At 35.1% G+C, this 13,073-nt stretch overlaps 1 protein-coding gene across 1 annotated transcript; it reads left to right on the plus strand.

Moving 5' to 3' along the window:
• Positions 1 to 1,439: 1,439 nt before the first annotated feature.
• Positions 1,440 to 11,730, plus strand: LOC128865186 (thioredoxin-2). Its single transcript, XM_054105281.1, has 3 exons — positions 1,440 to 1,587; positions 8,054 to 8,200; positions 11,409 to 11,730. Exons 1-3 carry the CDS (start codon positions 1,564 to 1,566, stop codon positions 11,556 to 11,558), a joined length of 321 nt encoding a protein of 106 aa, XP_053961256.1. The 5' UTR covers positions 1,440 to 1,563; the 3' UTR covers positions 11,559 to 11,730.
• Positions 11,731 to 13,073: the final 1,343 nt, after the last annotated feature.

Genomic DNA, 13,073 nt, shown 5'->3' on the forward strand with positions numbered 1-13,073 from the left:
ATCATGGTACCACTTTTATTTGTGTTTTTATTAATGACATCAAAAGTTGTTTCTTTTTTGATAAATTGAGGATGCCATTAAACTTCAAACCGATATGGATAGGCTCTACTTATGGTGCCAGAACTCACGTCTTTCGCTGAATTTGTTTAAGTGCTTTCAAATATCTTACTCGAAAATATCTAACATTTTGTGCACTAAGTACAGTATTTCTACAAAATATTTTTCAAATGTGCCTTTCGGCCCATGAATTTTATGAATTCCATGCCATCATATTCTGCTCGTCTCATGCTTACAAGTCTCAAGTCCTTAGAAATTTGTAAGTCTACACCGTGTCTGTCTTTTACTCATAATACTTCCAACTTGCTGAAAAGGATTGGATTTAATGTTCCCCAGCCATATCTTAGGAACTTCTACCCTTTTTACGGGGGAAACTTTAAAACTAAGTATGTATGTCAGTAATACTCCTATTACTCTTGCTTTTTGGGAATTAAATACCGTTCATAATGATGTTGTTCTCGATTTTTCGCTTTCAAGAGTAGCATTTTTAAATCTCTTGAATTCTATGTTATAGTTGTTCTTAAATACACGTAATATATCAGTAGTTTAATCTAAGCAACTTCTGTAAGGATTGCAATTCATTGACTAAATAAATAAATAATGGAATAACAAATGAGAAAAAACCACGTAAATGAGCATGGTGGTACCAAACCGTATACAAACACGCTGTTACAGACGAGTATGGGTAACGATATTTATATGGGATTTGACAAGTATTTTGGCTGGTCTTTGCGCTTACTTTGGGCTTACACAAGGTAATGCTCTGCAAACAATTGAAACCAGGAACTATATTTATATATATAATACAATTGGCGCTTACACCCTTTTTGGGTGTTTGGCCGAGCTCCTCCTTCCATTTGTGGCGAGCCTTTTGAGGTTCTTACATAAATGGAGGCTCCTACAGTTTTAAGCCGACTCCAAGCGGCAGATATTTTTTCATAGCAGAAATACACTAGAAAGTTTTCCTTTGTCTGTCGAGGGGGCCGCTATTAGAAAGAACTGTTTCTTCATTTTGTATGAATGGTTTAGAAAATTGCCCTCCGTTTTCGGAATATTAATATTGTCGATTGTCATCAATAGCAATTATTTTTAGCCAATTCTGGCACTCGGGCCGCATATATACATATATATAGTCCTATAACGCCACATTAAAATAAATGCTTTTAAAAATAAATTTGTACATATATATATTTGTAAGAATTATAAGATTGAAGATATGGCAATTCCGGTTCTCCACCATGTCTCAATTTACGTAAGGTCGAAATATGTACTGCTTTGACATTTAGTAAGTTAAGTTAAGTAACGTAAATTCAGTCGAAACTAACTGGATTTTAATCAGTCATTGAGAAAATAATCTTTAAAATTGGTTTATCGGATTTAAGAGTATCGAGTGACTAGCGATTCCTAATATTAACAAACAATCACTTTCTATTCTACGTCCATCGGTACTCACTGAACTTTTAGTACGCATAAAGTTGCAACTCCTTGTTATCGCAAAGCAATACAATGCCGCATTTAATTAAAGATTCGGTAAGTGAAACTCATTTTAGTTATGGAGGTGGCGTGTAGAATTTTGAATATTTTGGTGACAATGGTAATTTTTCATATATAGTAGCATAGTGACATCATCCTCATTTGTGAAAATTTCAATTACTGTGGATTTCAAAGAAAATGAGTAGAATAATCAAATCATGAGATAGCACTACACATTGACCTGAGACGGATTAAATTATTTTGTTCATCGATGCTTATTAGAAAGAAAGAAATTTTAGTCGTTTTAGTATCAATTTAAATGCTTTTTGAATTTTTAGGATAGTCATCCAGTTTATGGTGCACATGGAAAAATATATCAATAGATTTTTTTTTTCTCCGTTCAAAAGCTATTAATAAAAAAACTTTATTTTGCTATTTTCAATGACTAAGCTCTTAGGGTTCAAACTTTACTTTCTCTGCACACTTAGTAATATATTTTAACTGTATTTACCAAAAGAGGTTAATTTATTTAGTTTATAACTCTGGTGCAAAAATTTATCGAAATAGCCAATATAGTCAGTATTGTATTCCAAGAACAGAGCGTAATTATTTTTAAAAAGTTGTTACTGAAAACAATTCCATAACACTGGTTGTTGAAGCAGCATAAACATTCCTCATACATGTACGAGGAACGCTGCTGACAGTCCTTGGCCGAATATAAATCCGGTCGTTCCGGTAACGTAGAATCGACTCTTGTGAAGGTCCGTAAAACTGGTATTTTATATTACTAATTACTCATTCAATAATAGGATTAAGTTAATTAAAATGCGCCTTTATCTTTTCTTTAAAGGCTTGAAAGAGTAGAGAAAAGACTAGGTTTAACGAAGTTGCCCTGTAAAATGAATGGGCATCCCGATATCTACGGCTTCCATAAATTCTATTAAAACCCTCTTTCGCCTAAATAATCATTAATCTTACTTGAACTTGTGTTTCTTTTGTTTATATGCGGCAATAATTTTTTTGTGCCACCACGGTATGTTTTTCACGTCACGTCAGTCAAATGCGCTGGCACAACGGTTCTGTTGGGACATGCCTATAACGCACGAACTTGAACACTAAATGCACTGTCCATAAACGTTTTGTCCTCTTATTACTTATTATAAAATGTAATTACGAATTTCGTTGGCGTATTTCTGACATAATTTTTTGAAACCTCAATAAAGGTCGGTGACGGATTCCCTCCAACTGTCTATTACTAGCAGCCAGTTACGCAATTAAATTAGCTTTTCCTTCTCCTTTGCAGGTAATCTGCCATATGTGAACGGGTAGATTAATTTTGTGGATTTATTGCTAATTACTGCATATGTGAAGGTACTTTAACTAGTGCTTGCACAGTTTAACACGCGGCATTCGTTTTCACTATTTAGTTTCCGTATTCAATTTGCCTTGGGTATAACCATATCGCTATCGGTGAATCTTGCTCGATAATTTTGTTGTTGCTTACACATTCAAATTTTTCGTCAAGTGTATGACTGGGCGGCTATTTATTTATTTTATCTAAGGTACGTGGTACTATTTAAGTCTTTTATAAAAGATCTACAGAATGGAGAATTAAAAAAACGTAATTCTCGTACAATAGAATCTTGAACTCAAACATACGTATACATGTAGTAAGTCTAATATAGCTTCTGTTACAAGCTAAGTCCGTTATAGATAGGAAATTATAATACCTTTAAAAGAAGTTGTTTTATTGAATCATGTAAATATTAAAGAAAACAATTTTAATTTTCTTTCGAAATAGTCACCATTTGCTTTTACACTAGCTTTCAAACGATTAGACCATTCAGTTATTGCAAACCGCACTGTTTCCATGGATATTAATATCGCTTCTCGAACCAAAGATTGTTTGAGACTCCAAATTTCTGTGAGGTCTTCGGCAGGCTATGTTCTCCAATTCTGACCACAAACTGTAGTCCCATGTATTCAGATCTGGACTTCCATATGCCCGATTTCTGCGGCTTTGAACCCAGGTATATTGCTTTTTAGCCATTGCTGGGTGGTTTTTGCCTTATGGACTGGACCGGAATCTTGCTAGAAGATCCAACGCTCTCCTTTAAAGAGAGTACTGCTTAACTGCTTCACCATGCCTTCTAAGATATTCTCCTGGTGCACTTTTGCCCCGGTCTTAACTCCTTTTTCCTTTATAAGACACTATCTACCAAACCTTTACGGAGGCTGGACGGTGACCACGCTGCACCCTTGAAATAACATTTTTTACGGCTTTAGAAGTGTTAGCATCGATTTTATCATTTTGCTTATTAAAAACTTCTTCAACAGCGAAAATTTTCTCATCTGTGAAAAGAATATTTTCATGGACGTTGACCGCGTGCCACCGAAAAAGCTCCTTGCATCTGACGAGTCTAATTTTCTTCAAGCGCGTTGTCAAAAGATGACCAGTTGATCAATGGAAGGCTTTCATTTGGAGATCATATCTCTAATTAGTCTTGACCTGGATATGATTTTCTGATTTCTACGGAGATTTCTGCTTATTCTTTCTCGGACGGATTTTGTGGCTGTACTGGTTCGAACCAGTGCGAGGACGACCGCTTCCTTTTCTGTCTGGCACTTCAGATGTTTGGGAGAAACGATTGATCGTGCGCTAAACAAACATTCTGGAAATATTAAGTTTTTTCAGCAATTCGAAATCTCACTTGCACTTTAACTACAATTATGTAATGCAATCACTGCAATGCGATTTTCCTTAGTTCCTCACTCCATTGTTAACAAGCGAAATTTGCCACGAAACTGAGTATAATTCATGAGTAGACAATGCGAGCTCAGAGTTTGTGATGTGTATAATAGCTAGCTTTCTTCTAGTTTCAAATAGCGTAAACCGCGCTGAAATTCTTAATCTATGTAAAATAGTATACACGTTACTTACAACTTTATTTACATGGTCAGAGCAGTTCAGCACAGAATTAACAACAAGGTCTAAATTTTTAATCTTGTTAGAAAACATCAAGGCGCCATTATCGACAAACATTTTCGGATTATCTTATATATGTACCAAACCGTTACTAATGGGCAATAAATATGACTTGGCCACATTTAAGTTTAGATAATTGTCATGGACCCATTGGGAAAGTGCAGATAGGTCACTATTAATTTTAAAACACAAATCTTCAATTAGACCAACTCTACTGGCCAATTAAATATCTAGGCATAAGCATGGACATTGACATACTGACACACAGAGAATATATCACTCACAAAAAGTCTAAATAAAAGAGGGCGAAGGATCGATCCTTGCGGACCGGAGACAACAAAACGACATAGAAGAGCCAGTGTTGCACATAAGCTTTTTAGTTCTTGAAAGGTAGATGATCATAAGCTTGACAGAACCATCAAAAAACCCAGAAGATGCTTAAGCTTTTTGAACCAAATATGATGATTTACTGAATCAAATGCCTTGGAGAGATAGGTCACCGTTGTTAAACTGCAGCCTTATTTCATTAAGTTTTTGTCATAGCGGTAGAGCGGCCGATTCCGATAACCCATCAAATTAAAACTCATCTTCTAAACCAAAAGTGCTAAAAAAGAGGTTGTCTTTAAAGTCGGTTTACTGACGATAGTTTAAAGTGACAAAGTCATAAGAAAATACTGATGTAATTTTTTTTTTTTTTCAAAACAAAATTTTAGTTTTATTTGTGTGATAGATATTTTGTATGGATATAGAGAAGGAGGTAAATGGAATCGCAATCGAATTGATCAAGTTACATTTACACAAACGTGAAAAATGACGAAACATTTATCAAATTCATGAAAGATATGTTCAATTTCGATTGTGCATCAGACGTTAATAAGTCAACAACACTAAGAGGCAACATCATCGATTTGGCATTTTCAAGACACATTAGACTCGAAACACTCCCATTAATTTCCGTTTTTTCCTATCATCGTCCTATTCTCAACAGAGAAATGGTTCATTACCATGCACACAGGAAGAAGGCATATGCAAATACAAATATGTAAATTTATATACAAATGCGCATATACAGACATATATATGCTCACTCAAGTAGGAGAGAGCCCGATGTCGAACGTTGCCCAACGCGGGGGCCGATTGTGCTCTTTGTCGTTCGTTCCGCGCTCTCGCTTACGGTTCAAGCAAGGTAACGCCGCATGAACAAGATAACGACGAATGAGCAAGATAACGACACATTTTTCGTGCGTGCAGTCGGCTAAATCGAATTATAAGACGGTATCACGTCAAAAATTTTGAGCTGGAGGATTATTACTGCTTTTGGAGACGCTAGTAAAATAGTCTAAGTATTTCTGTGTTAATTTCACAATCAAACTTCAATTTTCCATGCACATTCAGATGTTTTAAATTACGCCGTAAATCTTTAGATGGCAGCAAGGGATCCAATTTATATTTAAAGTACAATCGCTTTGCATTTCTTATAATAGAGATATTTCTTACATGTTTGTATTGTCACCAAGCGTGGTCAGTGTTAGTTCTTCTCCATTTTGCATACAATTTGTTTCGCGTTTTTAGAGCCATACGCACTTTATAATTGTATCAAGGACAAGAGCTATTAATAGCCCGAAGGGGACGGACGGGGACATTCTAGTCAAGTTTTGAGGACCAACATGTATCCCAGTTAGCATTTGACAGATCAGCGAACATATTAACATTTACAGATTTCAAATCACAATACATACAAGTAACACTATCAGCAGGCCGATTAAATGACACATGCACAAAATATCAAGTCAGGGTAAGACATTACATATAACATTTAGTCAACCATTTGGGCAAATTTGAGAATATGGCCCAGACTAGACGTGATAACAAGGTCTAGTAAGCTAGAATCAAATTGTTGGCGTATTGTGTGATTTTTTTAATAATAAGTGCGGCGATTTAGCACCGTACGGACTCACTAAAAGGTCTTTTAAAAGTGACGTTTAGAAGAGTTCCTAGGCGGTACTGTTTTTATGCCATCTTTGTCATTTGTTAAGTGGACAGATGTACAGTTTTACACGATAGAACAATGCGTAAAAATTATGAAACTTATTATGACATTGGTCGATCTTTAAGAAAAATGTATCGGAAAATTTGTAAATGTATCGTGTAATTTGAAACCTAAAATAACCTAAATTTTTATATCTTTAATTTTAAAACAACAAGTGCGTCTTTGGAAATATCCTTTACTATTTATATAAAATTGCTTACGGGCAGTGTTGCATGCAATTTAATTTAAAAACATATACAGTGCACTCGCGGTAACTCGAATAGCCGCTAAGTCGAACGACGTGCTAAATCGAACACATTTTTTCCCCTATTGACTTCTTTGTAACTCGAACAATAAGAAAGCGCTATAACTCGAACAAAAAAACAAATTTATTTGTACACACACTCTTTTCAAACATGTACATTTTGTACATAGATACATATGTTATAGTATATGTAATATATATAAATTATATGTATACTAGTGTATTGTCCATATGAATATTTCGGCGTTAATATCCCGTTAGTTTTCTGGGAACAACATCTTGCATTGACCAAATTGCTTTAAATTTGTCATTTGTAGTGTATCAGTGCACGTGAGTAATGGATTGTAAAAGGTTGAAGTGTTTAACATTAAAAGAGAGGGCTGAAGTCCTTAACAAAATTAAACGTGGACGTAGTGTTACTTCTCTAGCGAAGGAATATGGGGTAGCCAAGTCCACCATAAGTCTTATAAAAAAGAAAGATAAGGCAATTTATGGCTTGCACTAACGCTACCGGCAACCATAAGCTTAAACTTCTCGTTATTGACAAAGCAAGAAATCCTCGTGTTTTCAAAAATTTTAACTGTCCGGTGGAGTACAAAAATTCCAAATCAGCCTGGATGACTTCGGCGATTTTCAAAGACTGGTTTCATAATTCGTTCGTGCCGCAGGTAAAATCCAGATTCATTAAAACAATTTTTTTAACCAAGTTAAATGACTTTAATATTTAGGTAAGAAAATATTTGAAAGATGGGGGACTACCTGAGAAGGCTCTTCTTCTAATTGATAATGCCCCATCACATCCCAACGAAATCGAATTAAAGTCCGAGGATGGTTTAATTTTAACTATGTTTATGCCGCCGAATGTGACACCATTGATCCAGCCAATGGACCAAAATGTGATTCGTATAACGAAACTATACTACAGAAATTTTCTACTGGCTTCCATTTTCAACAATCGATCGAAAAATCGATATCGATGACTGTTTTTTTAACATAGCACACTCAATTGATAAGTCGAACAAATTCGATAAATCGAACAGCGCCTGTTTTAATTAGTTCGAGTTATCGCGAGTGCACTGTATTTAATATATGTATTCAAATTTTCAATTAGTGGAGATTTTTAGTTATAACCCGTTATTTAACGCGGGACTATGATTATTGTCTATAAAGTTAAACATTTTTATTAAATCAAAACATTCTGTGTCCATTATTCATGAAAATATTTCTATTTTTTATTTTGCAGTCGGATTTGAACAATCAACTTAAAGAAGCTGGAGCAAAGTTAGTTGTGATTGACTTTTTTGCAACTTGGTGTGGTCCGTGCAAATTAATTGCTCCGAAGCTTGAGGAATTGGCAAAAGAATACGAAGGGAGGGTTGTTGTATTAAAGGTATGTATAATGTTTTTATAGCACGGAACAAATTTTTTTAAGGTCTAGCTAACTTACTTTATAATTATACGAGGGTTACTTTTAATATTTTGAATGATTGAAAACACAGTAAAATAATAACAAAAATGGCTTTATTGTTTTTTAAAATATTCTCCTTGAAGTCAACTTCTGCATTCGCTTGAATAAATTGAATAAATTTTAAAAGCAGTTTTGACATTCAGAAGTGTAAAGGTACCTCCATAACCATCTGCTCAAAGGTTTCAACACCTTCTTCAGGCGTTTAAAAATGTTGACTTCGCATTTTATTTTCGATGTTCGGGAACAAAAAGAAAACAGTAAGGCCGATGCTCAAAACTCTCTTGTGTGAGTTGTGCGCCCATATGTGAGAGCTTGCATTGCCTTGGTGAAGGGTGGTTCGTCTGCGCCGGTTGCATTTCGTTAATTTTCCGAAAGCTTCTGGCAAATAAATGGTTTTGTACCACTCGGAATTTACTGACAAGAAGGACGATGCGACAAAAGACTGCTTCTAGGAGTTTACCCCCGTCACGACATAAAACTCATGCTTGTCGACTTTAATGTGTGGGCTAGGAGGGGATTTTTGGTCCCACAGTTGGAAAAATTCAGCCTACCCAAGAAACATCCGATAACCTAAGGCTGATCGACTTCGCCGGGGCTCGTTGCATGGTAGTCTGCACCAAATTCCAGCACAAAAGAATTCATCAAGCTGAGGGATGTCTGACGAATGCCGACCACTCAAATAGTTCGCGGACTACCTCTTTAGTCTCGGTAGGAGGGTCGACTGTCGAATATCATCTAGTAGCGTGGAGTGGCTGACTATCGAAAGCTTTCGATAAGCCCAACGCTACTAGGGCAATCCTCTTGCAGGGGCGGTTTTGGTTAAGCTCGCGGTTGACCTGGGTGTTTATGGCGGTGGGTGCAGGGTGGTACTGTGCACTCTGTGGAAGCCATGCTGTTGTGAAACTGGGCAATTGTAAAATTATGCTACTTCCAACGAAAACAAATCTTTTTAACGACTAGTAGCTAAGTGTGAAAATTTTCACGAGTTAATTCCATCTTTGGGGCTTTGCTAAATGAAACCAAACTATTCGATACAAATATCGAATTACAGCTCATCACTCGTAGTGCTGCAAAGGGGTAAAATAGAAAATTAGCCCTAGTTTCGTTGAAATTCTTTCTATGGTATGATATCATGCATTTTCCGGAATTAGGGTCAGTTATAAATCATTTTTGTATTTTGATACAAATGTGTTGACTTTTGAAATTTTTCTTAATCTTTTGCACGAAATATAAAAACATTATCTCCAAATGCAGATTTTTGGGAAGAAAGTATGTGTGTATAATTTGTTTTCTTCTGTTTATACCCAGAGTAAATAATAGGTGCCTATATCCGTTATTAGGTATTTAGCCATGATTCTCCATGACCTGAAGAAGAAAAGAAATATATGTATATATATTACATACATATGTAAAGCGTTTTTCAGTAAGAGCGCTTCAACTTTTGAACTTTTTTGAATAAAACACAAACGGTTTGACTTTTTTAACAAATTTTTTTTTATTATCGAGTTTGAGCATATACATTTAAGTATGAAATTCGATTTCTTTTGCATGACCACCGCGTGCACGTTTTACGAAGTCCAATCATTGAACCCAATTTTCTACCACTCTTTTGCATAAATCGGCCGAAATTCCAGCAATTTCGCGTTCAATATTGGCTCTGAGCTTACAAATCGTCGCCGGCTTGTTACTGTAGACCAATGACTTCACATAACCCCAAAGAAAATAGTCTAGAGGCGTCAAATCACACGAGCGCGGCGGTCATTCGACCGGTCCATTTCTGGAAATAATGCGCTCATCGAACTTACTCTTCAACAAATCAATTGTAGGGTGTGCTGTGTGGCTTGTGGCCCCGTCCTGTTGAAACCACATGTCGTCTAAGTCCATACCATTCAATTGCGGCCAAAAATAATCGTTTATCATGTCGCGGTATCGATTTCCATTCACAGTAACGTGGTGATCGTTCTCGTCAACGAAAAAATATGGGCCAATTACGCCGCCGGTATGTAAACCGCACCAAACAGTGATTTTTTCGGGATGCAACGGTGCCTCATGAATCACGTGTGGATTGCTTTCTGCCCAGTAACGCATATTTTGCTTGTTTACAAAGCCATTAAGCCAAAAGTGAGCTTCATGTTAAATGGACCGTAAAATGGCCGTAATGCTCTTAAAGTAGCAGCAACAGAACGATTATTTTCATAAAAAATTTGCACGATTTGCAATCTTTGCTCAAGTGTGTAGCGTTCCATGATGAAATGTATACTAATGAAGTATACAAATGATAAGCGAAAAATAAAAAATATTGCGTCGTTCGCCCTCCCTATCAGAAAAAAGTTGAAGCGCACCTATTGAAAAACGCTATATATATAATTAGTGCGTACACCCTTTTTGGGTGTTTGGCCGAGCTCCTCCTCCTATTTGTGGTGTGCGTCTTGATGTTGTTCCACAAATGGAGGCTCCTACAGTTTCAAGTCGACTCCGAAAGGTAGATATTTTTTTATGAGGAGCTTTTTCATGGCAGAAATACACTCGGAGATTAGCCATTGCCAGCTGAGGGGCGACCGTTACTAGAAAAAAAGTTTTCTTAATTTTGTTATTTCACCGAGATTCGAACCTACGTTCTCTCTGAATTTCAAGTGGTAGTCACGTATCCACCAATCGGCTACGGTGGTCAATTGGACGCAGTAATTTGCAGAACCACAAATGCTTCGAATTTATCAACCAATATCCTAGGCTGATAATTCACTATGAGCTCTTTGACATATGTAATTAAAAATCCTGTTTTTCGCATACGAAACCACTGGAGATTTTTAACAATTATAATGCAGTTATTTCTTAAATATAATATAAATAAGTTTTTAGGATATTGCTTATTCAGTATTTTTGCTTAGAACTTAAGAAAATTAAAGAGAAAAAAATCAAATATTTCTCCGTTTTAATAAACAAGTTTAATTTGTTTAGTAAATGTTAAAAAAATTTGTAAATATTAGTTTAGTAGTTGTCTGCCAAAAACGTTTGGGATGTTAACGATTATTGTATCGAACGATGCTATCGATTTTAGTTCTACACAAGCATATTTTATAAAGCTTCCCAATTTTTGATTGGCATCAATTAACCTTTTCAAACATTTCAGGTTGACGTGGATGAATGTGAAGATATCGCAATGGAGTACAACGTGTCTAGCATGCCAACGTTTGTATTTATTAAAGAAAGTAAACAAATAAACTCGTTTGCAGGTGCAAACGGTGAGAAGTTAGCGGATTTTATTGCAAAAAATGTATAAATGTAAATTCTGACAACTTTTATTATGTATTTTCTTATTTTCCATGGATTTAGCAAAATTTTGTACATTCTTGTATGCAACTCTATTTTTCTCTAATTGTTAATTATGATCAAATACAGAAATTTGTATAAACCAATAAACGGTTATTTTTTATATTATGCATAAATCTAAATATTACGTATTTTTCTCCGTGATTAGCACTAAACCTACCGGTATTTTATGTATTCCTATTCCTACCAAAGTGGGTCAAATGACCCGTCTTTAAAGTATTATATACATATATTATTAAGATCACATATATTTCTCGGTAAAACAATTAGCAAGAGAAGAGTAAATCTTGAAAAATACATTCGATGTATTTTTTAATAAAAGTCGTGAAGGCAAACGACGATTTAATAATGTTATTTCTAAGAACTTCTGAAAAAAAGTTTAAAATGAGTCATTTGACCCGTCCATGGTAGGTTTAGTGTTAGAAATATTTGTAAGGACTGAAATTATAAATCGTTTGAATGCAACTGCCAGACAATTTTAATTAACCAGCGCGAATATACGGAACTTCCGCGTTGTTAATTTGTATACTAGATATAAAATTCTACCTCATGTTTGTTATTGTAAATTGTCGATAAAAAACAGTTCGGCCTCGTTAATTTTTACAAATAACGCTGGATTGAAATTGGCAAACATTTCATATTTTTAATTGCCTTGTGACAACAGGGGTCTGTCAAAAAAATCTTTTTCAAGCTATAGCTTACTTTATAATCTTGAATCAGCAAATGTGAATCAATACGAAATTCGTGAAATTTTGATCAAAAAAGGCATATTAAAAAATGTGTTTCTCGAACATGTCTTAAAAAGAAAATTAGAAAATTAAAATTAAATATGTACAAATTTAGATTTTTTAAGGTTTCGCTATTTTTATTTAAAATACGCTCTTACAATTATATGTGAAAATTACATCATTTAAATGTTCACCATGCGTACGTGTACAGGTAAAATCCGCCAAGAGTCTATTCATAAATACCTACGAACTTTGCGATATCTTATTTTTAAATATTGACCATTTTCATAATAAGTTTTTATAATTTTAACACGTTCTATTGTGTAAAATTATATACCTGTCTACTTGACAAATGTCAGAGGTGACATAAAAAGAGGCACCGTCTAAAAATCCTTCACTACTGAAAGTCAACCTACAATAGCTACAAGTAAGCGCAGCTAAATAACAACAGCAATAGCTATAGATCGATTGTCATTAGGCCTCTTCTATTCGCCACTTCTCTGCTCGCTCTCTCTCTCATTTTATGCCTCTATTCTAAGCCTTGAGACTACAAAAACAAAATAAATTCGTAGGCGCAGACGCAGTGACCAGGATTCTAAAATATTGTATAGCACAACATAAACAAATTCATTCATAAGTGCAAGCTCATATTTCTTGGAGCAAAGTACTTTCATTCATAAAACGAGCTCCTCTCGCGTCTAATAATACATTCACATATAAGTAGATAATGTACTTTT

Source organism: Anastrepha ludens, chromosome 5, assembly GCF_028408465.1.
Source record: "Anastrepha ludens isolate Willacy chromosome 5, idAnaLude1.1, whole genome shotgun sequence".
NCBI classification, from domain to species: domain Eukaryota; kingdom Metazoa; phylum Arthropoda; class Insecta; order Diptera; family Tephritidae; genus Anastrepha; species Anastrepha ludens.

Excerpts from the sequence above, each read along its gene's own strand:
- LOC128865186 (XM_054105281.1), top strand. The coding sequence starts at position 1,564 with ATGCCGCATTTAATTAAAGATTCG. Across the intron at positions 1,588-8,053 it reads CGCATTTAATTAAAGATTCG|TCGGATTTGAACAATCAACT; the intron begins GTAAGTGAAACT and ends TTTATTTTGCAG. Across the intron at positions 8,201-11,408 it reads GGAGGGTTGTTGTATTAAAG|GTTGACGTGGATGAATGTGA; the intron begins GTATGTATAATG and ends CAAACATTTCAG.